The sequence below is a fragment of the Cyprinus carpio genome, chromosome A22 (genome assembly GCF_018340385.1).
Source record: "Cyprinus carpio isolate SPL01 chromosome A22, ASM1834038v1, whole genome shotgun sequence".
NCBI lineage: Eukaryota > Metazoa > Chordata > Actinopteri > Cypriniformes > Cyprinidae > Cyprinus > Cyprinus carpio.
Window position 1 is genome coordinate 12722758 of NC_056593.1, and position 25474 is coordinate 12748231.

A 25474-nucleotide genomic window follows, 5' to 3' on the forward strand; every position below is an offset into this window, starting at 1 on the left:
AGTTCACAGTTTAGCAGCTAAACTTTAGCTGTGGGCACGATTCGTTAGTGTTTTTGTATTTTATGTCATTATTATAAGAACATATTGAAGCACTATATTATTGTTTTATGTAAAGGTGCTTTGTCAATGTTAGCGCTGGGGTGCATTTCCCAAAACCATAGTTGCTAACCTGTTAGCAACTTAGTTGGTTGGCAATGGGGTGCTTTGTCCAGTCCCTGCAGAGAACAATGCTGTCCTAGTTGCATCTGCATTTAATGCGTAAAAAAAAACACTGCGGGCATTAGCCAAACAGGGTCACACTCACAGACAGTTACTGATAGACCCAACACTTTTGCCCAAAAGCAACGGTTGTGGTGTTAGGGTGTATCATAAAAAGTTTTGAAGCACAAACAAACAAGACCACTTTCGTGGTCATCGCCTATAATTCAGTGTCTAATATTTTAAAAACTGAAGCAGCACAAACGAAAATATTACCAGCTCAAACCAGCACAAACGAAGCACAAACAAATGAGTCTACTTGGGGTGAATTTGGAGCATGTGGGTGGGCTGAGTGACCTCAGAATAAACCTATTAAATATTATTTTAATATCTAAAAAACCAAAGCAGCACAAGCAAAACTTTTACCTGCACAAACCAGCACAAACGGAGCACAAACGATTGAGACTATTTTCCTGATGTTTTGCGTTGGGTGGGGGGCCAACTTCACGGAGGTTGGTTACCTTACATTTAGAAAATGTCTTAAGTGTTAATTAACCATTGAGTTTAAAGAGTTCACAGTTTAGCAGCTAAACTTTAGCTGTGGGCACGATTCTTTTAGTGTTTTTGTATTTTATGTCATTATTATAAGAAACGCCAATTGAAGCACTCATATTATTGATTTTATGTAAAGGTGCTTGTGTCAATGGTACAGCGCGATGGGGTGCATTTCCCAAACCATAGTTGCTAACCTGTAAGCAACTTAGTTGGTTGGCAATGGAAAATTGCATTGCAACCAACAAAGTTGCTAACTTAGTTAGCAACTATGGTTTTGGGAAACGCACCACTGGCTGACTGGCTCAAGGACTCCTCTCTGTGCCAATCACAGCAGGCTTGCCCAACTGACCAATCAGAGCAGAGTAGGCTTGAGGAAGGGAGGGGTTTGCTCCGAACTTGCTTGGAACGAATCGTTTCGAAATCATTGGCATCATCTAATATTAAATGTATATTCTGAGAAAATTACAATGTTTTCTGACCTTAGATGCATTTAAACCTGTTGTAGGGGACTCCAACACAATATTAGGACACTTTAAAATACCATATGACCTGCTCTTTAATATAGGTAAAACAGATTTCTACAGACGTTTATCAGATGTTTGTACACAGCAGATGCTTTCCAGATGAAACGATCTTTAACAGACATCTTGAAGACGTGCGTGTGCTATCTAAAGTCATCTCAAATGAGTTTCTCTTTCAGCACAACCATTCACCGATTAGATCAACGATGTACACATCGATGAGTTCCCGGTGAAATCGAAAACATGCTTTTGGATCAGTCTTATGTTTTCATAGTGCCATCAAGTGGTCATGCTGCACAACAGCATTTTTTTTTTTTTTTTTTTAGCTTTCTAGCAAAATAAAATACAATAAAAATAAACACTACAATTAAATAATATTGTTTATTAAGTGACATAATTCTAAGAAATGTTTAAACATTTTCAAATGAGGAATGATAAAACTTTGTTCATTTTATTACGACCCACGTAGTGGCATATTTTAGATTCCCAAACTCATAATTTAGAAGACAACCTTAACAGACCAATGACCAGCAATGCAGCGGCGCGCTCAGTGGGTGTGACTGGAGCAGCGCGTCTCTCCGCCGGTGACCGGCGCTGCTGCTGCTGCTGCTGCTGCTGATGGAGAGAGTGAGACAGGCGGAAGGTGGGTGGGGGGTTGGTGGGGACATCCGGGATGGATGAACGTAACTCTCGGTTGGGTGAATGATGGGTTAGCTCTGGTTGGCGCAGGAGAAGACTAAATAAACAACTCGTCTTTGGCCGAAGCTTTATTTTAGGTAAGCTTTTGGAAATGCTGCACGGATTTTTTTGACGGTGTTTTGCAAGCACGTAGAGAGTTAAAGCTTCATTGCGTTGCTTTTGGGGCCAGACAGGACATGCATGCTTATACATGTGAATATCAGCGAAAATGACAGATATGAGGGTTGCATGCAGTGAACTGAGTCAGTAAATAAATTGGTGAGATCAGCAGCCTAATTCCCAGTGTCTCCATTGCACTAATGCAAACACATGCAAGCTTCTCTTTGCTGACGGGACTGCAAGTTGTCGCAGTACTTGCATATGATTGTTTGCATGCATAATAAATAAAGATTTTAAAAGGTTTCATTTTCTCTCTGGATCACATTATTTATTTAAATGATGCTACATTTGAAAAGGGCTTGAGTTCAGTGATATGGATTTATTGTGGTTTACATTGTTTGATGCTTATGCGTTCTTTTTGTTTGTTATTTAACATATGGTCTATGTAACAAGTTCTGGTTGCTTGATTTTCTAAGCAGCATGCCATAGTGCACTGAACCAGAATGATTTGTTTACCTAAATGGAGACATACTGGAGATGGAGATTACTGTTGTTTTTATTTTTCTATAGTTAATAATAAGAATAACAGACTGACTCTAACCCATAGAAGAAAATGTATTGATTTATGATAAATATATTTAGTATTTAAAATAAATTCATTTCTTTGTTTAAATATGTTTTTATTAAATATATATATTTTTTTATGATTTATTTGGTTTGATACACTGTGATAAAGATGTTTAACCTAAACCTCACATTTTTTAATATACTGAGATAATTATATTTTCTTTCTCTTAAACCTAACCTTTATTTGTATGTTTATTTATTTGTCTAATTTTAATTTTTAAATAAATGTATGTATTACATTTATTTATTAATTTGGTTTAATATACCGAGAACAATTTTTTTTTAATGGTTTTAATTATAGTTATGGTTTTATTTTATTTCACTTTAGTATTAGTTAACCCTGTCCAATGATGTAGATGATTTATTGTCCTTGTGGGAATATTGGGTCCCACAGTTTAGGCAAAACCAAACACACACACATGTGCAAACACACACACAGAGCTCTTGATGTCCTCGATTACAGATAACCTTGTCCCTCTGTCCCTTCAGGAATCTGAAACCATGACTGCAAAAGAGATTATAAACATTAAAGAAGCAGAGATAATGAAGCTGATCCTGGACTTTCTGAACTCCAGAAAGCTCCACATCAGTATGCTGGCTCTGGAAAAAGAGAGCGGCATCATTAATGGGCTTTATTCGGATGATATGCTCTTCCTGAGGTGGGTTGTAAGTTGTGTCTTTAAACCTAAACAACTAATGAATGCTTAGTGATTCTAATAAGCTACTGTTCAAAAGTCTGGAATCACTAAGGCATAGGATTTTTGAAAGTAATTGATGGATGTTAAAGGGGTCATACAATGCTTTTTTTAAAGATCATTATTTTGTGTATTTGGTGTATGCAGAATATGTTGACATGCTTTAATGTTCAAAAAACACATTATTTTTCAAATACTTTACATTATTGTAGGTCCTCTATGCCCCGCCTCTCTCAAACGCGTCGTTTTCTACAAAGTCCCTCCTTCTGACAACAGCAATCTGCTCTTATTGGCCAACTGACCCAGTGCATTGTGATTGGTTGAACACCGCAAGCACTCGTAGGAAATGTAATGCTCCTTTCCATAATAGCGAGCTTCATCTTTCAAAATAAATGTAAAGACAGTTAATAATGTCATTAGTTTTACCATCAGTTCAAGCTGAAAGGAGAACAGAGTCACGTGACAGACACAGTGATGAAGCTCCTATGTGTTTGCAGTACACAACCCACGGACGGTTAAGAAAGCTGACTCTGAGTGACCCTGTCTCTCTCTCTCTCTCTCACACACACACACACACACACACACACACACACACACACACACACACACACACACACGCAATCCAAACTCTGCATTTGAATAGTTAATAGCAGATACTTAAACTAATAACAAAACAAACTTACAGTAGCTTATTCAGAAGCACCATATTGTCAGAGCAAAGTCAGAATTACCTCCTCTCCTAGGTTCACAAAACGGTTGTCCATAAAATGCATTGCTGTTCTGTTGTAAGTAATCTTAAAGCTTCCTAAATGCATCTACTTTCGGAAGGCCAAAGAAAGTGCTTTTGCTTTCGCCTAGATACACACAGCATCTCCCTGACATGACTGCTTCAACACTAACTGTGGTTACTGAAACCACGCCTTCTTTCTTTACGTGAATATTTGGGTGCCATTACGCAAATATTTCCACATAGTGACATAGAGATGTGGGGGCGTGTTAGAACGAGCCGTTTTAGGGGGGCGTGGCAAAGTCTTAACTTTTATAAAAAATATCTCTTTGGATTTGAGACTTTAGTCTTTGCAACTTTACAGATCTTCTTTATTCACCAAGAGCTTGTAACACTCCAAAGAGAAAGGAAAAATTGAAATCGCATCAAATGACCCCTTTAAAGGGTTAGTTCATCCCAAAATTAAAATTTGGTAATTAATTACTCACCTTCATGTCGTTCCAAGCCCGAAAGACCTTCGTTCATCTTCGGAACACAATTTAAGATATTTTTGATGAAATCCGAGAGCTATCTGTATTGAGTACACTTGCATTTCTTGCAGTAACATCATTTTAACTTATGAAAGATGTTGTTTAATATTTTTTGGTAGGTGAACTCATTTTTGGCCCTTTTCTGTTTTTTTTTTTTTTGCATTGATTTTTTTTCTAACAACTTATATTAGATGGGCAATGGGAGGAAGTTTTGCAGTTTATCCAGCCTTTGGAGTGCCTGGAAAAATTTGACAGAAAGAAGTAAGCAAGTCGGTTTTGAATCTTTTGCCAACACTCAAACATGTGTTGCTTGTCACAGTCTTTGGGGCTTTTTTTTATCTTACAGGTTTCGATATATCATCCTAAAACAGAAGTTTCTGGAAGCTCTGTGTGTAAACAATGCCATAGCTGCGGCAGATGACCCTGAGAATGTGAGTGAATTAATTTAATTAATTCACATTATTATTACTATTATTATCATCATCAAAACTGATAAATAAATAAATTGTATATAAATAAATATTGTTCTTTCCTGCAAAATGTAAAGATTATTATTATTATTATTATATTTACAATTAAACATTCCATTTAGCATAAAAGATGAACATTATTTATTTATTTATTTGTTTATCATTTTTGATAACAATGGTAATATTTTGAATAAATAATTTTTTTATACTAATAGATAAATACATTTATAAATTTATAAAAAAATTATAAACTATGCTAGTTTTTTATGCAAAATGATCAAGTAAAGCTTGTATTATTATTATTATTATTATTATTATTATTATTATTATTATTTTATTATTATTATCGGTGCTATGTCCTTTAATACTGATAAATAAATAAATATACATAAATAATGTTTGTCTTTTGTGTAAAATGGAAGAAGTGAAATTTTTTATTATTACTCATACCTTAAAAATAGCCTTTACTATGTATAAATAAAGAAATGAAAATTTGATACTAATAAATAAATAGTGCTTGTTGTTTATGCAAAATTGAAAAACTGTAATTATTTGTACCATGAAAATAGCCTTTAAAAATAACCTTCGAATAAATACATAAATAATGCTAGTTGTTTATTCAAAATGGAAGTTTAATTGTATATTATTATTTGCCATAAAATGGCCTTTAGTACTTAGAATAAATCTTGGTTTTTATGCAATATGGAAGAAATGTAATTATTATTATTATTATTATTATTATTACCATGAAAATAGCATTTAATACAGACAGACAGATAGATAGATAGATAGATAGATAGATAGATAGATAGATAGATAGATAGATAGATAGATAGAGAGAAAGTTTTAAAAAATATTTTGGGCAATCTTACATTGAACCTCATGAATCTTGACTCAAAATGTGTCAGAAAGAAGGTTTTCTTCATGATGACTTCTTTCTTTCCCACCTGCAGCTGGAGCTGACCCTGCAAGATGCAGTGAAGTCCCTTCACTCCCTGGAAGAGTTCTGCCCAACCAAAGAAGACTACAGCAAACTCTGTCTGCTCCTCACGCTCCCGCGCCTCACCAACCACGCCGAATTCAAGGACTGGAACCCCAGCACGGCCCGCGTGCATTGCTTTGAGGAAGCCTGCTGCATGGTGGCTGAATTCATCCCCGCGGACCGCAAACTGAGCGAAGCCGGATTCAAAGCCAGCAGCGACCGTCTGTTCCAGCTCCTCATCAAGGGAATACTGTACGAATGTTGCGTTGAGTTCTGCCAGAGCAAAGCCACTGGAGAAGAAATCAGCGAGGAGGAGGTTCTCCTAGCCGTCGACGTCCTGTGCGGTAACGGTTGCGAGGAACTGGACTTGAGTTTGTTGTCTTGGCTGCAAAACCTCTCGCCATCAGTCTTCGCTTGTGCGTTCGAGCAGAAGACCCTCAACATCCACGTAGACCGGCTGGTCAAACCAGTGCGAAGGGGTCACGCGGATCTTCTCACACCTCTGCTCACCAAACTCTCGCCCTGCCCAGCATCGCCTCTGCAGCGGCCCCAGTCGGCAGATACTTACATGTCCCGCTCTCTCAATCCCGCCCTGGACGGTCTGTCTCACGGCTTGGTGGGAAGAGAAAAGAAAAGCATGGAAGGTGATGGAAAAGCAACGGCCATGTCGCAGTCTTTCGCCAACTTTGCGTATCCTTCAGGAGGAAATGGAAGCAAGAACCCACTGGAGAGCAGCGTCTTCAGTGATTCGCCTGACAGGTGGGAGAGCTCACCCAAAAATGACAATTTGGTTATTATTGAATCAATCTGATGTCGATTCAAACCAGTATGACTTTCTGTGGAACACAAAAGAAGATATTTTAAAAACCTGTCTCTCTCAGTGTTTTTTTTTTTTTGTCTGTACAGTGAAAGTCAATGGGGTCCAATGTCCCAATATTGTTGTTTTGGACCCCATTGACTTCCACTGTATGGATCAAAACAGTTGAATTGTTTTTCAAAATATGTTCTTTTTTGTTCCATGAGTCATAAAAATCAGTCATAAAACTGCACATTTCACCGTAAAGTATGAAATACTGTAGTAAATCTAGTTTCTCAGAACTGGTTTCTGTGTTTGAAGGTGTTAGTGAGCATATGGTAGTCAAGCTTAACACTTCTAATCCGGTTAGATCCACCAAAATAAACCCTGGCAGCTTTACTAGTCAAGTCCAAAACAAACTTCTATGACAGTCGATATATTTTAGAGAATTTTTGTTGAATACTAGATAAGAAGTGGCATCAGAAATCATAATATTAATGCGCAATTTTTATCAAAAGATAGAGATAATATTCTTGATTTTATTACGCTTCTCTGCTGTTTAAAGGTTGGAGTTCAGTAAAAAAAAAATAATAATAATGAAATAATACTTTTTTTCATCATGGATGCATTAAATTGATCAAAAGTGACAGCAAAATAATTTTGTGGCACCAAATAATTTTTTTTAGGTGCCACAGAACAAATGTCTATTATTATTATTATTATTTTTTTTTTTTAACACTTTAACATTTCAGTCATACTGTCATGTGTTATGTCTCATCTTTTCTTGTCTTTATCAGCATTCTAATGCATTGTAGATGTCCTGGGATCTAAGGTTCACTTAAATTGGGAACTAAATGTCTTTTCCAACTTGAAAACTATATACAGTCACAAAGAATTGATTATTAAGAATCTGTGCCAATATCACAGATCATAATTATGTCAGCATCACTTGGCTATTGTGTGTAGTTTGGGCTCCTCCTCAATGCATCCTATAAATGTTGTCATATATCCTGCACACATCCAGTGGGGGACATGTCTCGCTGACTTATAAGTGCATTACCACCACCTATCTCTCAAGTGGACCATTGACACTCCTAATTGAGATTGTAGATGGAGTGTCAATGGTTCATTTGAGAGATAGGTGGCGGTAATGCACTTATAAGTCTTTGGTTAAACTCGAAATTTTTAGATTTTCTGAATTCTACTATCTGTGCATCCATCAACAGATATTAAGATGTTATCTTGCTCATTTTTGTTGGCTGATGGTGTTGTGTTCCTCCAGAGCACAAGTGCAGGACGAGAGGATAAACGGCTCAGGAGGAACGAACTCACTGCGTCCTCCACTGACTCCTGGCAGAGATGGTGGAGCCACAGGTTCAGCTGACAAATCAGAGGTAATAGTTCCCTTTTAAACAAGCAACATTTAGATTACATGCCCAGGACCTTAAAGAGAAAGTTCACCCAATAATGAAATTTTGTCCCCCTCATGTCGTTCCAAACCTGTGTGAGTTTCTTTCTTCTGTTGAACACAAAAGAAGATATTTTGAAGAATGTTGGTAACCAAAAAGTTGATGGTAGCCATTGACTTTAATATATATATTTTTTTCCATACTATGGTCGTCAGTGGTGAATTTATTTTTGTGGTGTGCATGCAGGAGCAGCTTCAGGAGTTCCAGCGTCAGCGGTTGCGTGTGCAGCAGCATCTCGAGCAGAAGCAGCAGCAGAGGCAGCTGTACCATCAGATGCTGCTGGAGGGTGGAGTTCATCCACCAGATCAGCCCACAGACACAGCGCAGCACAATCTCACACAGAAGTTCCTGAACAGGTCAGATCCAGACCACCCGTTTACCTCTAAAGTGCTCCAGAGGCATACAGATGTGTTGGAAGCACAGTGTTGTTGATTGATTATGTGGCTTCTGATGTCAAGATGATAAGATTATAAGTGCTTTAAATGCCTCTCAGACCACTAACTCTCATTTGTTTCACGTTTTATTGATGTGCCATTCATTTCAGATGGGCATAACAGAGATGGGATGTGCTCTATTCTATTCTATTCTATTCTACGGTATTATATTACATTATATTCAGTATGATTTCATATATAGTGATAGACATTAACCTGGAAATATATGGCAGTTTTGAGACCATCAGCATTTTTGTTTTTTCAGCAAGTTTTTGAACAACTTATTTGCTCTCAATAAATCATACAAATAAAATGTATATCATTTATATAGTTTGTAAATTATGTAAATTATACAATTCTTATACTATCATCTCATTAAATCATAAAAATCTCATTTATTTAATACAATTTCTATCTTTTGTAAATTATAGTATTTTAATTTGTCATTAAAAATATAATCTAATAGTTCAATTTTTTTAAATATTGAAATAGAATCTAATAGTTCAATATTTTTACCCACTGTTGGTACAATTATATAAAATGATCAGTATAATATATACATCTATTATTAGTTTGCCATCTATTATTAGTCATTCACAATATTTTTTATGTACATTGCTTTTCAGCAACTTATTTGCTATATATTCTAAAACAGTATTATATATGTATATTTTGCAATTATTCATGTAATTATTAATCAACTATAGTTAGAATTACATTCCCTGTATAATATCATATATATTTATATACAATTTGTACTAGTGATAGACATTAATCATCTTATATATGGCCATTTTGTGATTATCAGTAATTTATAATATTATATTTACAGTATTATATTGTATAATTTTGTTAACTGATAACTTTTTGCAATTATTAAATTGTAGTATGTATATTATGCCATTTTAATAATTAATTTTAATAACCACTGCTTAAATACAATTTGATATTTAGCATATTTTATACATGAAATTAATACATATTGTGTTTTGTATTTTTCAACAATTTATTATAAAATATATATTTTTTATTATTGTTTTTTTATGTTTAATAATTATTTTTATTTTATTACTTTTTTAAATTGTGAATTTTACGGAAAATATGATGTTAAATAAGCATTTATTTTCACAATTTTGAAAGCTGCTTAGCTGTATTTTATAAATGTCAACATCAAAAAAAAATGGATTTCTTGATCATTTATTTGTGTAGGTCCATTCAGAAACTGGAGGAACTGAATGTGGGAATGGAAGACCTTGGAGAAGACGTCCAGGCTTTGGCGCAGCAGTGTAACGGTACGGCAGAGAGCGGAGCCGGTAAACAGACCTTAGAGACCGGCTCAGGGGGGGACAAGACAGCGGTGATCAGCAGCACCCCTCAGAAGGGAGGAGGCCGAGGCGTCCCGTCTCTGGATGAGTCCCCAGTGCTGGTCAACCAGAGGTTTCTCAAAGCTTTCAACTCTGTGAAGATGAAATAACTCTGTGAGCTGCTTCTAATGCTGATACATCATGACAGTGTGTTTCAGGATGAGAGACCCAAATCCCCATTCGTAGCTGTACAGACGCTGGAGGACACACAGGCTGTGCGCGCGGTCGCCTTCCATCCGTCCGGGACCCTCTACGCAATCGGGTCCAACTCCAAAACACTGCGTGTCTGCACTTACCCACGATCCCTTGAAACTAGGTGTGTTCTCAGCATTTAAAAGGATAGTTCACCCAAAAATGACATTTCCTCACCCTCATGTCGTTCCAAATCTTTATGACTTTCTTTCTTCTGTGGAACATGAAAGAAGATGTTTTGAAGAATGTCTCGTTGACTTCCTCTGATCTTCTTTGTCTAGCGCTCAAGGTCCAGTAAAGCAGCCTGACATCTGTTTCAATCGCATTAAGCACCATAAAGGCTCTATTTACTGTGTGGCCTGGAGTCCCTGCGGGCAGCTTCTGGCCACGGGCTCCAATGACAAGTATGTCAAAGTTCTTCCTTTCAATGCGGACACCTGCAATGCCACAGGTAACCTGCCTTTAAAACAACCTCAGATCTAATGTATCTTGTGTAGTGTAAATACACGATAATTTCTAATTCGAATCATAAAGTGCTCTGAAAGTAATTGTGACCTATGAAGATAAGTAAAGGCTTTATTATTATTCTTTCTGTCAAAGCTGAATTTTCAGCATCATTACTTCAGTTTTCAGTGTCACATGATCCTTCAGAAATCATGCTAATATACTGATCTGCTGCTCAAGAAACATTTCTTATTATTAGCCAATAGGAAATATTATACAGTTTATTATTTTATACATTTGTTTGTATAAAATACTATCCTTGTGGAGAGTCCCCACAAGGATAGTAAACCAGGTGTGTGTGTGCGTGTGTGTGTGTGTGGACTGCAGGTCCAGATCTAGAGTTCAGCATGCATGACGGCACCATCAGAGACCTGGCGTTTATGGAGGGTCCTGAGAGCGGAGGGGCCATCCTGATCAGCGCTGGGGCTGGAGACTGTAACATCTACACCACTGACTGCCAGAGAGGACAGGGACTGCACGCGCTCAGTGGACACACAGGTACACACACACACAGTCCTCTTCATGTATGAACAGGATGTCATGTTGTATGACCTGACATGCCGTCGCAGGACACATCCTGTCTCTGTACACGTGGGGCGGGTGGATGATCGCCTCCGGCTCTCAGGATAAGACGGTGAGGTTTTGGGACCTGCGTGTGCCCAGCTGTGTGAAGGTGGTTGGGACGGCCCTGCATGGAACAGGTGTGTGTTTCCTCTCTGCTCCTTTACAAGGCTTTATTAAGGACATCAGGGTTGGTTTTTTGACCAATTTCAACATTTATTTTTCATGTCCTTCCTAGCTGTTTGTGATTTATTGGATATTTTTTTTTAGAAATCATTCGAACCATATTCTGTCAATGAATAATGCAGACCATTTTGTAAATTATTTTGACCAATTCATTGAAAAGAACCGATGCAAATAAAACAGATGTCAGTTCTTTTCACTTAATTAATTTTGAAATGTAATACTGTGTTTTATAGTAATGTAGTATTTGTTAAAAAATAATGAACAATATTGACTACAAGAATAATTATTATAATTGTATTCATATTAATTTTAGAATTACTAAACAATATTAACCTTAAAAACCAGTTAATTGACAAAAACCAATGTACAAAATAATAATCAGAATACTATTAATCTTAGTCTTACAGAATATTAAAATTCAAAACCAATTCAGTGACAGACAATGCAAAAAAATCAATAAAATAATAATAAAACAAAAAAATTTTTATATGATAAATAAAATAAAATAACAACTAACAACAATAATAATATTTATTATTATTTTAATATAACTATATTATATGGGGATAATAATAGCAACAATTATTACTATTAGTATAATATGATTATATTTATTTATTATTTTAATTTATTGTATTAATAAATACAATATTAAATTTAAGTTTATTAATCCAATGCAAATAAATAAATGCAATATAACAACACACTAACAATAATAATTGAATATTGAACAGATATTGAATCTGGCTTTGCGCAGAGGTATGGATCATATACTGTAGATTATTGTGTCACGTGACAGGAAGTGCTGTGGCCTCGGTGGCGGTGGATCCCAGTGGGCGGCTCATGGCCACCGGATTGGAGGACTGTCGCTGCATGCTTTATGATGTCAGAGGAGGACGAACGGTCCAGACGTATCGGCCGCACACCAGCGACGTGCGCTCTGTGCGCTTCTCTCCTGGTGCTCACTATCTGCTCACCGGCTCCTACGACAACAGAGTCATGATCACTGACCTGCAAGGTAGGTCACGCCGCGAATGATGTCACAGAAAGAATGAGGTCATCATTATTTCTTATTTGTCAGTCCTCTCTCTAACCACTGATCTAATCAAGTATTAATGAAAATAATATGTTCACTCAAAATTACAGTAATTGTCACATTATAGATGTAATGTAGCTTGTGAATGCCATTTCATATCAGCTTCAGTAAATTGGTTTTGGACTTTTTAATTATTATTAATATTATTAATTATTATTATTTTTTTTTTTACAATTAAAAAAAATGAAAGTCAGTTATTTTCACTGAATTAATGTTGAGTTTTATTATTGTTTCATTAAAATAATAATAATAATATTGATATAGTATTAAAATGATAATTCTTATGATAATGATTCATTTAATTATTATAATTAAAATTTATTGTTTTTTAATGAAATTGTTTTTAATATTTTATTCGACTTTTAATATTGTCAACAACAATAACAATGATCATAATAATAATAACTATATTAAAATTCAAAAACGGTTTAATAAATAAATAATGTGAGTTATTTTTATTATTATAAATAAAAGAATAATTAATAATAATTATTATTATCCAATTACATCCCTCTGTCGCATTACAGAAATAATGCCTGGCTTATGAATGCCATTTCATATTTTTGTTTCAATTTTTTGAATTGTATTAATATTATTATTATTATTATTATTATTATTATTAATTGCAATATTAAAAACAATTAAATATATAATAATTTATATAATTATTAGTACAGTCAAACGATTAATCGCATTTAAAAAATAAAAGTTTTTGTTTACATAATATATGTGTGCGTACTGTGTATATTTATTCTGTATATATAAATACACACATGCATGTATATATTTAAGAAAATTTTTGTTTATATATTAAATATATTTATAAATAAAATAAATTATATGAATATATACATATATGCATGTAAATACATGTCAATATTTTTCTTAAATATATACATGCATGTGTGTGCATTTATATATATACATAATAAATATACACAGTATGCACACATACATTATGTCAACAAAAACTTTTATTTTGGATTAATCGTTTGACAGCACTAATAATTATATAATTGTATATTAATAAACAACATTAAATTTTTTGTTTTTATTGTTTAAGTACAGTGGGATTTATAATAATATTAATAATAGTAGAAGTAGTAGTAGTCATAGTAATAACAGTTAGTATAATAATAATAATAATATAAATCTAACTATACTTTTTATGTCACATTCTGGAAGTAAAATGTGCGAATGCCACTTTTTATGCGAGGTAACTCTCCTGTTTTTCTCCAGGTGATCTCACCAAAACCCTGCCGGTCACTGTGGTGGCTGAACACGCTGATAAAGTGATCCAGTGCCGGTGGCACACCAGAGACCTGTCCTTCCTGTCCTCCTCAGCAGATAAGACGGTCACACTGTGGGCGTATCAGCCTTAACCCGCAGCAGAAGCCATATGGAAGAGCACAGAAAAACAAGCTGCACTCAGACTGAGAAGAACAGATCAGAGTGTGTCCGTGTGTGTCTGTTCGTATTTCTGTGTAACTTCACTCCAGTACACTCACATGAGAAAACACAACCGACTGTTCATCCTCCTCACGTCTACATCTGGAATTGCATGCCTCTACTGAAAGAAACAGCTTTATTGTCAAATGTGTTGCAATTCAGAAAAAACCAACAAACTAATGACGTTACAAACACGAATAATGCCACACGTAGCAGTGCTTCAGTATTTTGCTATTTCAGTTGAATGAAACGTTCCTGAAAATGTGAGCTGAATTGTGCCTTGAGGTGATGTTCTCTGTAGTCACACTTATTAAAACTGAATGTCTTGTACATAGAGCTTTTGTATAGGTTTACATGCTAACTCAAGGCATTAGATCATTGTGTAGCACACTGCACTGTGCACTTCTCTCATTCAGCAAGTGTTTGTGCATCTGTCTTCATTCAAATAACTGTAAATAAACCAACACTCTAAATACTGAGGATAAATGCTTTGTGAAAGTCGTCCTCCTCAGTGTTCTGGAAACAGTTTCATGCATTTTTAGGAATGCTTTTGTGTTGCATTGTCATTTTCCTAATGCATATATTTGTATGCATAATATGCATCACTTTTGCACATGATTTCAGCACCTTTTTGTATTGATGCAGAGGACAGTTAGGGGACTCTCTCAATCACCAGATGTACAAAGTATGTACTAGTAATTTATTTGAACATGGAAATAAACACAGTTTTGAAACTATGAGATTTAGCCTGATGAATGGCTCACTGATTCTTCTACATTAGAAGAACCCTAACAGTACACACATGTACCATTTAATTAATTTGATCAGAATTACGTTTTCATTATTATTATTATTTTATTGTGTTTATATGTGTGTGTGTGTGTGTGTGCGCGTGAATGCATATACAATAATTATACGTTTTCTCTCTCTCTTTCTCTCTCTCTCTAGTTTATTGTATTACTATTATTGTAGATGATAACACTGTCCGCTTGGGGGCGATGAGGCCACATGAAGTGATGGAGTTAAACCGACGAAGAAACTTCACATATAGATATGTGCACATAGAAGCCGTATTTGAGGTTTTGAGTAATTAAGGTTATGATTCTTGGTGTGTTTTTCTATGTGGAAGTAAATGACAGCTCTCTTTCGGTTCTTCCAGCTTGTAAGGAAATGTTTACCTTGTTCGAATATTATTATTATTTTTTTAGTTTATCTATTTTGTCATTATTTAGCCGTCAGTGTGTAACTTTTATGCAGCCGATAGATGCCTTTAGCAGAGCACATGTGTCAAACCTCAAACTCAAGGCCCGCGGGCCTGCTCCAGACTTAGCAACATTTAGCATATGGTTGTCTTAAAATAAAAATCCATGCTGCTTTATATCGTAAATTATGAAATGCGTATCAATACCACACGATTCTGTTTCTGTTTCTGTTTGGCGTTCTATTCATACGACTTTGGTGTGCATTATATACAATGGTGGAAATGGCCAAAATTCACTGGGTGGTAATTTTAATAATTTTAGCAATGGTAATTTTAGATTACCTTTCAGATGTATTTAATTACAACACCTTTTATAATCTATAATGGCATTAAACGTATTGCATATGTTCTCTAAACCTTCTTGGCACCTGCAATTCTGGCCAAATTACAGACACGTTGTGTGTGTGAATTTGCTGTTTTTATTTATTTATTTATTTTTTTAAAAGTGCTGTAAACTACTAAATGTTATGTGTATCAGTGTATCATGAAAAGTGCTATACAAATAAATGTGCATTGAATTGCAAACAATTATTAATGAATTTATTTATTTATTGTGGCACTACATACACTCATTGCGAATTATGAATTTTTTTTTAGTACTTTAGTTTGTATTTATTTATATTGGAGTGGGGTTGAGTACCACCACTTCTTTTTTTCTACTGCAAGCACCGATTGCGTATCATATGCATGCCAAAGTCAATTTCTGTGTATAAATCGCATGCCAAATAGAAACAGAAAATCGCGCTATTGATATGCATTTTAATGAGACCGGGCTCATGCCATATCTGTCACACGTTCTTAGCAGTTCACAATCATTTGTTGTGCTATAAATGTAACAAAAAAGCTTTTAACAAATGTAATGCAATGACTTGTGTTTGATGATACTTGTCTTTATTATTTACTTTGATTTATAGAGTAATTTGGATTTCTTAACCTGATAAATTAAAAGGATTTATGTTAAAACAAAAACACAGAGCAATTACATGTATTTTTACATCTATGCAAATGCATGCAATATTTGTAACTTAAATAAGAAATAATAAAATAAAGAGAGAGTTATTTAACAATATGTTAAGGAGTGGTAACATTTCCACAGTATTATAGTTACAACCGGCCCTTTGATGGCAGCCATAAAGTTGAAGTGGCCCTCAGTGAAAATGAGTTTGACACCCATTTTAGAGTAATGTAGGCTGGACAGATGATTTGGTAAACATATAATCAACAGTGTCCAAGAAAGCTGAATCTTAACTTTATATAACTTGCACTCTTATAACCATCGATCAGCAGTTCTACCAGTAAGTCTGAGTTTTATCGTTGTTGTCTGTTCCAGTGGAGACTATGAAGGTGCCGAGCTGTTCGTCGGTTGGTTTCTGGAGTTTGCTGGTTTGTTTTAGTCTGTTTGTTATTGCAAATGCAAATATCCACCAGGATGAGGATGATGCATGGATTGATCCCTATGACATGCTCAACTACGACCCGACGACAAAGCGCATGAGAAAACCCACAGAGGTAAAAAAAAAAATGCTTTTATTAAACCAGACAGTTATTTCATATTTATGCATTTAATTATTTCCTATATTACAGCTGTTTGCAGTGTATTTAAATCTATTGTTTTCATAAATAACTCCATTCAAACTTTGCATTGTAAGTAATTTTAAAGTGAAGTGACGTGTGGCTGAGTATGCTGACCCATACTCTGAATCTGTGCTCTGCGTTTAACCCATCCAAGTACACACACACACACACACACACACACACACACACACACACTGTGAACACACACCCGGAGCAGTGGGACCCACCGACAATTCCTGCCGGACCAGAGACTCGAACCCGCAACCTTTCTGTTTAAAAGTCTGACTCAATTAGGCCACGACTGTATTATAATATATTATAAGTGGTTAAAAATTAACTGGTTATACATGGTTCACAAATCTACTAAATGTTTTTGCTAATCAGAATGAGTGGTTCTTGAGTGAAAAACTCATTTAAACACTCAGTTTAAGGTGCCGTCACATAGAGACATTTTGCAGGCAAAAAAGGTTGATTGTCTATTATTAATAAGTGTATGAAAAACAGCTTACGAAGTCACTTTCTATTGGTCAGCGCAATGCAGAGATGTTCACAAGTCTTTAACTTGGAGTCCGAGTCAAGTCCTTATCGCTGGAGTCCGAGTCGAGTCTCAAGTCATTGCTTGCTAAAAAAATCTCATTCAGAATCCTCATGTACTGAAATCTTCCTATTTACAAAGCCGTTTTATAGGCTATAGACAAAATATACTGTATATTATTTGATCTGCTTTGTAAAAATAAATAAATAAATAGAAGTGTTAAGATGTAAGGTTATTGTACTTCCTACTTGCTATTTATAGGATATGCTTTAATCCATTACCATGTTCAAAACTGTTTTTCTGTAAAGAGTCTACCATGACAAACAAGGAAATATGTGACAGATATTACAAAACCAAACAAACAAAGTATTTCTTTATTATATAAGTCAGGAGTATTCAATTAAAGTTCCAAGGCACGGCCTTTATATTTTCTTCCAAGCAGAGGTCCGAACAAAAAAATAAAATATATATATATATATATATTTTTTTTTTTACATGTATTGCATCTTTACACTTACAGTAGATGCATGCGAGGCCATGTGACAGGAAAAAATACTGTTTCTGTTTTCCTCCTGAAATCTATAATATTTTAATATTTTAACATACTTAAAAGCATTCTCTAAAAACTTGAGCAGAAAAGAAAGATAACTAGCCATTTCAAAGTTTAAGTTCTATCCTAGCCATCTAACAACAGTTTTCCCAATTATAATTACATAATTCTTTTGAAATGTTCTTAGCCTACAGATTAAAGGGATACTCCACCCCAAAATGAACATTTTGTCATTAATCACTTACCCCCATGTCGTTCCAAACCTGTAAAAGCTTCATTCATCTTCAGAACACAATTTAAGATATTTTGCATGAAAACCTATAAAAAAATAACTACTTTATTTAATAATTCCTTTGTCAGCAGTCTGCTCTGTGTCTCTCCATATCACCGTATGCTGCATATACTCTTGTGGTGCGGATGATACAGAAGAGGATACGCAGCATACGGTGATATAGAGACACAGAGCAGACTGCTGACAAAGGAATTATTAAATAAAGTCGTTATTTTTGTTTTCTTCTCTTACAAAAAGTGTTCCCGTCACTTCATATAACCTAGACTGCATGTCTGATGGCAGATGGAGTATTCTGACGACGACTTTCATACCTTTTATGGACCTTGACAGTGTATTTTATTTGGCAGTCAATGGGACAGTCTCAGGCCTCCCGGTTTTCATCCAAAATATCTTAAATTGTGTTCCGAAGACGAACGAAGCTTTTACAGGTTTGGAACGACATGGGGGTAAGTGATTAATGACAACATTTTCATTTTGGGGTTGAGTATCCCTTTAATAATGCTAAATGTAGATCAGAAACGTCTTGTTTGAACAGTTAGAGTCAAAGGTTATAGATAGATAAGTAGATAGTATGAAAAATAACTATATTTGCAGCATTGTTGTTTTCTGCTATGTTTTATTGTTTCTGTTGTTGTTAAAATAACCGCGTCATCCGCAGCTCTAATCTTGGCACCGGTGTAAGAGAGAGAGAAAATGTTTTGTTCGACTATGCTTTAATGTTTCTACTGATGTAACAATGAGTGATTTTTACGTGATCTGATGTGTTTTTTTTGATGCTCTGCTCACTTAAAATGGTGCTGCATTACGGTTCGCAGTCTGGATGGATGCCGGGGTGCGTATGCGATCCGCCTTTTGAATATCAGTTATATAACTTTTTAAGGATAAAATATATTCACAATTCCTTCTCCTCGAGTCGAGTCAAGTCTGGAGTCATTTCAGATCAAGTCTGAGTCAAGTCTGAAATCTATAAAAAGGCGACTAGAGTCCGAGTCACTAACTCGAGTGCTCATCTCTGACACAAAGTATTCACATGACTTACCTGAACCCATTGCAAAATCTGCTTGTGGAAATCTTTCCCCCTTGCTTTAAATTCCAAATCACCAGGATTCCTATTGAAATGCTGGGATTTGCAGAACAACAGTCCATGTGATTGCACCTTAAAGGGATAGTTCACCCAAAAATAAAAAATTACCCCATAATTTACTCACCCTCAAGCCACCCTAGGTGTATGTGACTTTCTTCTTTCAGACGAATCCAATCAGAGTTATACATTTCAGGCCTGGCTCTTCCAGGCTTTATAATGGCATTATGTGGGTGTTTCTTGTCAATAGTCCAAAAGAAGTCCAATAAAGTGCATCCATCCATCATAAAAAGTGCTCCACATGGCTGCAGGGGGTTAATAAAGGCCTCCTGAAGCAAATCAAGTTTTCGTAAGAAAAATATCCATATTTAAAACTTTATAAACCATAATCTCTAGTTTCTGTTAACTGTCATACACGTTCATTCTGGCGGATGACATAGGCGTAGCGTAAGGACTGGTGAGAATATGCTAGTTTTGCGAGAACCGACTTTTGTTTACAGGAGCCAAGGAAGCAAAGTTCCCTAACCTTAGCAAAGGAAAACCAGTCTCCTCTTGGCTTGTATCAAATCCTCCGACACGAAATGCATTTATTTGCTTCAGGAGGCCTTTCTTCACCCCCAGTGCCGTGTGGGACACTTCTTATTATAGATGGATGCGCTTTATTGAACTTCTTTTGGACTATTGAAAAGAAACACCCATTCACTGCCATTATAAGGCTTGGAAGAGCAAGGTCATTTTTATTTAACTCTGATTGAATTAATCTGAAAGCAGAAAGCCATATACACCTAGGGTGGCTTGAGGGTGAACAAATTATGGGATAATTTTAATTTTTGGGTGAACTATCCCTTTAACTCTGAGTTTAACTGAGTCAACAGCTCGCTCACTGAATTCAAAGTGTGATTCGTCTTTTTATTGCATAAGGTCTTGTAAGCACTGCACTGTCATTTTTGCAGGGAACACAAATCTACCTCACATTATAACTTTGTTGTTGTTGTTGTTTGCCAGTCTGCCAGTTACCCAAATGTGCCAACCAAGAGGAGGGAATTCAGCTCAGACTCCTGTGAAGTGCAACAGTGTCCTGATGTGTTAGACTGCACCACTAAACTAATGATTTTGCAAAAAGAGGTGAGAAATATGGACATATAACTTTGTTTACTAGGCCTCACTAACAAAATGGTACTGCCATGTTTTTGGACATGGTACAATGAAATTACCATGGTATTTTTTAAGTACCGAAGACTTGTAAACATTAACTGTTCCCTCCCGTTGGAATGACCTGCCCAACTCAATCCGAGTCCTTAGCCATCTTCAAGAAACGCCTAAAGACACATCTCTTCAATTTTCATTTGACCCTCTAACTCTGGCACTCTCTATTCTATATGGAAGCCCGTTCCTGCCAAAGTTGAGAAAAAATATGATTCTGTAAGTCATAATAATGAGAAACGTTTTCATAATTACAGTATGACTTAGTATCTCATTATATTGAGAAACTTTCTCATAATAATGACTTAGCTTCTTGTAACAATGAGGAACTTTCTCTTTTTGGTTGCTTTTATTGTCTTCATTTGTAAGTCGGTTTGGATAAAAGCGTTTGATAAATGACTAATGTACATGTAGTATTGTACCCTTCAGCACTTTGAATGACTGAAAATATATTGTTATTTCTTGCTGTGTTTTTAGCTTGATGAACAGAAAAAGAAGGAGACCACCACCTCTATAAAACCAGTTTGTCTTTCAGTATTCAAGCGATTCCTTTCCAGGCTCCTTAAAGAAACTTCAAAACTTGGCCTGGTATGTGACTGTGTTTTCTCTCCAGGGAACTGATTCAGCATGAATCTACATTGGTTACGGATTTACAACTTTTCCTTTTTTAATCTTTAGCCTGACAATGGACAGACATCCATGCATTATGATGCTGAGGTGAAGCTGTCCAAGCAGTCGCTGGTGGAGATCCAGAAGCTTCTGAATGAAGAGAACGACTGGACCACTGGAGCCATGGATGAGGCTCTCAGTCAAATTCTGCTCAGATTCAAACTCCACGACCACGAAGCCTGGAAGTGGCGTTTCGAAGACACATTTTCTGTAGATGCTGATACCGCCCTGAAGGTCAGTTCTTGTAAAAGCATTCAAAGATAACTGATAAAATAATTGCATTAAAATCATATGCAGCAATCTCAGAAATAATAAATGTAATATGTGCTGTTTTTTTGTTTTACAGGTTTCTTTGATTGTTCTGATTGTCGTAGCCATAATCAGCACTGAGCTCTGGTCTGTGGTCTCCTGGTTTGTCCAGTTCTGGAGGATGTTTGCTGTTTGCTTTTTTATTAGCTTGATCTGGAACTGGTTCCATCTTTATATGGTGATTGTCCTTGTGCTGTTGACTGTCCAAGACAGTACTGAATAGATGACAATGAAGAGTTGAAAGGTGTGTTCACTGCATTGTACAACGAAGACGTTTAAATGTTTAAATATTTCTCCATGGCTAGGTTGCCTTTGCAGACCACAAGAAGAGCTTTGTTGAAGTGGAGAGCTTCAATGGCAAATGCACTGGGCTGAAACAACTGGACTGGAAAGACAGTTTATCAGGTAAGGTGCTTAATGTTATTTATTCACCTGGATGTCTTTCCAAACCTATTTGATGTGGAAAGCTCAAAAGTATTATAGAAGTAACATTTTTCAAAATTCCACAGTTCCACTGAAAAGTCCACGGATTTTTTAAATGACATGAAAGTGAGTAAATAATGATTTTGAGATGAACTGGTGTAACTCCTTGTTTATTTAGAGTGGTACAGACGGACATGGACTCTTCAAGATGATCCTTGCAAAAAGTATTACGAAGTCCTGGTGGTGAACCCCATTTTGCTTGTGCCTCCAACAAAGGTTTGTATCTTTCTAACGACAGAAACTTGATAAGAGACTAGAGGTCGACTGATAGTTATGTTGTTGTGAAAATGTTCAGTTTAAAATAATCTGAACCTAAAGGCAAAAACGGTTTGATGATCCATTCTGTACTAAATAATAAAACTTGTATCCAAATGAACACCATTAATTCATTTTTTTGCAGACATCTGATACTTCCAAAATCTGTTATGAGAGTTGTAATTTATAATTAATAACAGATTTATGGGGTTTTATTCTAGGCTATCACGGTCACCATAACCAGTTTCATCACAGACCCCTTGAAGCAAATTGGGCAGGGAATCAGTGAGTTCCTCAGAGCCCTGCTGAAGGATCTACCGATCACTCTCCAGTTACCTGTGCTGCTCATCATTGCTCTCGCCATCATTGTAAGAGCTGTGAACAGCAAACATACTGTAGGATCATTTATTTGTTATCATACTAAGGCATATTTGCTCCTCTCAGGTGTTCATGTATGGAAGTGCTCAAGCAGCTATACATCAAGCAGTTCACTTTCCCCGGCTCGGTGGGCGACGGGACCCGCCGCCTCCTGCTGTAGGACAGCGCCGAGCTCCTCAAGTAAGGGAGCATGAGGAAGCTTGGGAAGGAGGTGATGCTCCACAGCCACCACAGGTGCTCCAAGACAACAGAAACAGAGTAAATCAAGCAGGAAACCAAGCAGGTGACCAGAACTTCAGGGCAGGAGATGCTCTTGCCCCACAAAACAGACAGGAGGACAGAAGCATGGAACTCCGACAGGGTTTTTCTGGCGTTCCCAGAGGGACTCAAAGGGTAGAGACTGTGCGCGCTACAGGTAACATGTCCAGCGATGATGAGACTGATTTTCAGCAGCGGACAGAGGAGGTGGATCCTGGTACAATGGAAAATGCAGAGCCTGAAGTGAAAGCTGAGGAAAAAGAGAAAACTGCATCTACTGTGGACAAAAAAGAACAGAAAGACACACGGAGTGCAGACAGAAGTGAGCCTGAAACCAATGTGCCTTCGGCTCAAACAGATGTGAAAACACTTGGAACTAATCAAGGGAATGAGGTAAGTATCAATTAATTTTTCAATCCCTCATTTAGATCATTCGCCCAAATAAATAAATAAATAAACATACACAGTTACACTACCTTTCATAAATTTGAAGTTGGTATGTATTTGTATCTTTTTGAATGAAGTCTCTTATGCTCATCAAGACTGCTTTTTTTTTTTTTTTAAAAAGTTTTAAGTGTGTAACATTGTGAAATATTATTACGATTGAATATATTGAATATATTTTAAAATGTAATTTATTCCTGTGATGCTTTTAAATGCATTTTTTTTCTGTTCCTTTAATTCAAACATTGCAGCACTTTATGTGCACTAAAAGGAAATTGGCTGCTCAAAATGACCTGAAGCTGCAGGTTACGGTTTGCAAGCTTAACATTGTATGTCTGTCATTACAGCTACAATCATATGATAGCTGATGCTATATTAAATGGTCTGTGATTCTGTTGCATCTCTGTTAAGTTGTTTCTGTTTGTGTATGTTGTCAATAGTGCGTGCACATTTGCAGTATTCATTACATTGTGCTTGTACTGTATATCCCATCACACCTGAAGCAATTTCATAGAATAAACAACATGTCAAATACATAATCTGCCATGTCTCACTACTAAACACTTTGGTTATACCCTACTATATGTATTTGTGTTTGTTTATTTTGCATCATTTTGACCAGAAATGTTTTGTTTGTGCAGGGGCTATCAGCAGATGTTGAAGAAGAAGAAGTTTATTCAAGCTTTAAAACTCCAGTTCAAGAAACACTGCAATAAAATGATCTCTGAACTCTGTTATTCACTTTTTTAATTAAATGTTGGGAAAACTGTTTTTTTTTCTTATGAAATGTAATTATATTTTTTGCTATTTTCTTTGTGTTTAGTCTAATTAAGTAAATCTCCTGAAGTATCATTCAGATGTTATAAAGAGCCAATTAAAGGTGCTGGATTTTGCTTACATTAGCTGCCTCTATTATTTGTATAATTGTTTTCGGACATTATACTGACATCTACTGGCCAGGATGTATGAAGTTTGTTTACTAGCTGCTGCTGCATCACATTCTTGGATTAAATCTCAATTATTTTTGTGTGCGTTGTAGAGTATTTGAGTTGCTATGACTTCTTGTTGAGCTTGTTTCATTACATGCATTTTTATTATTTTGCTCTGTAAAGAGCCTTGAGCACTGGCTGAAAATGCAGTCAATTTGCTTGACTCAGCTGAAGATCATGTGATCTCCACATAGTGGCAACCCATAAGAGGGCGACTCGCACCATGTAGAGTAAAAGTCTGGAGTCTTCGACATTGAGTGTGATATTAATCAAAAGTGCTGTTCATTTTTTTTGTGAAAAACCTTTTGCTCCTTTGCCGTGACCTTAGAAGTAATGCTCCAGCTTGGAAGCATTGCTAAAAAGGTCATTTTTACCTTACCTCATCTACTTCACTAATTAAAAGGACACTTACTGTATTAAAATTTTTATTCATATTGAGACTTTGTAGTTTCTATATCAACTCTTTGTGACGTTTCACAAGTCAGTGAGCAACTGAAAGAATGTTCTTTCTCGTACAGTGAGATCATGTCCATCAGGAATCCTCCTCGCTCCTGATTGGTCGATGGCCGCTGTTGAACAAATGGCACCTGTGACGTCAAAGGTGAGGTTATTTGGTAATTTAGTGATCAAGGAACACTTCTGGCTGGGAACCACATTATGTCTTGGATAACAGGTTGCTTGGAATGAAGCTTCTTTGAGCAAAAGTTGCAAAGAACCAGTCTCGGTGAAAATACAGGAGTAAACTCTTGTGCCCTCTCGTTTAGGTAACACTTCTTCTTTTAAAAGTGCCTGTAGCCCTCTTCGTTTAGGATTACATATATAATAATATTATTTATGTGCCTTCTTCGCGGTCAAAAGTTATACAGAAGCCATTAAAATTCTGAAATGTAACTTCTAAATTTTTTTTTTTTTCCAGGAAAAATTAACCCGTAAATAGATATATACATATTGAGAATTTCAAAAAATATATTTTATTATTTAATAATATAATTAATTGTTTAGGCTTTTATGTTTTTTGAGGGAATTTTATGATACTAT

At 35.9% G+C, this 25474-nt stretch overlaps 2 protein-coding genes across 4 annotated transcripts in view; both read left to right on the forward strand.

Moving 5' to 3' along the window:
- The first annotated feature begins 1980 nt into the window (after nt 1-1980).
- Nucleotides 1981-14894, forward strand: LOC109101258 (WD repeat-containing protein 47-like). The gene is made up of 14 exons (XM_042711922.1): nt 1981-2050; nt 3189-3359; nt 4830-4912; nt 4998-5082; nt 6075-6862; nt 8182-8293; nt 8555-8724; nt 10012-10239; nt 10315-10482; nt 10640-10809; nt 11190-11360; nt 11432-11563; nt 12409-12627; nt 13945-14894. Exons 2-14 carry the CDS (start codon nt 3201-3203, stop codon nt 14085-14087), a joined length of 2628 nt encoding a protein of 875 aa, XP_042567856.1. The 5' UTR covers nt 1981-2050; nt 3189-3200; the 3' UTR covers nt 14088-14894.
- Nucleotides 14895-15169: 275 nt separating this feature from the next.
- Nucleotides 15170-25474, forward strand: part of LOC109101257 (chloride channel CLIC-like protein 1) — a 38697-nt gene continuing 28392 nt past the window's right edge. The window contains exons 1-11 of one of the 3 annotated variants that reach the window (XM_042711925.1): nt 15170-15316; nt 16746-16924; nt 20454-20573; nt 21129-21239; nt 21330-21554; nt 21667-21807; nt 21935-22034; nt 22231-22328; nt 22589-22735; nt 22812-23396; nt 24089-24344. In XM_042711925.1, the coding sequence (XP_042567859.1) occupies nt 15253-15316; nt 16746-16924; nt 20454-20573; nt 21129-21239; nt 21330-21554; nt 21667-21807; nt 21935-22034; nt 22231-22328; nt 22589-22735; nt 22812-23396; nt 24089-24163 (1845 nt within the window). In that variant the 5' untranslated portion in view covers nt 15170-15252 and the 3' untranslated portion in view covers nt 24164-24344. Of the gene's footprint in view, nt 15317-16745; nt 16925-20453; nt 20574-21128; nt 21240-21329; nt 21555-21666; nt 21808-21934; nt 22035-22230; nt 22329-22588; nt 22736-22811; nt 23397-23698; nt 24044-24088; nt 24345-25474 lie in introns of those variants that run through there. The other 2 variants (XM_042711923.1, XM_042711924.1) reach the window with 2 other exon arrangements.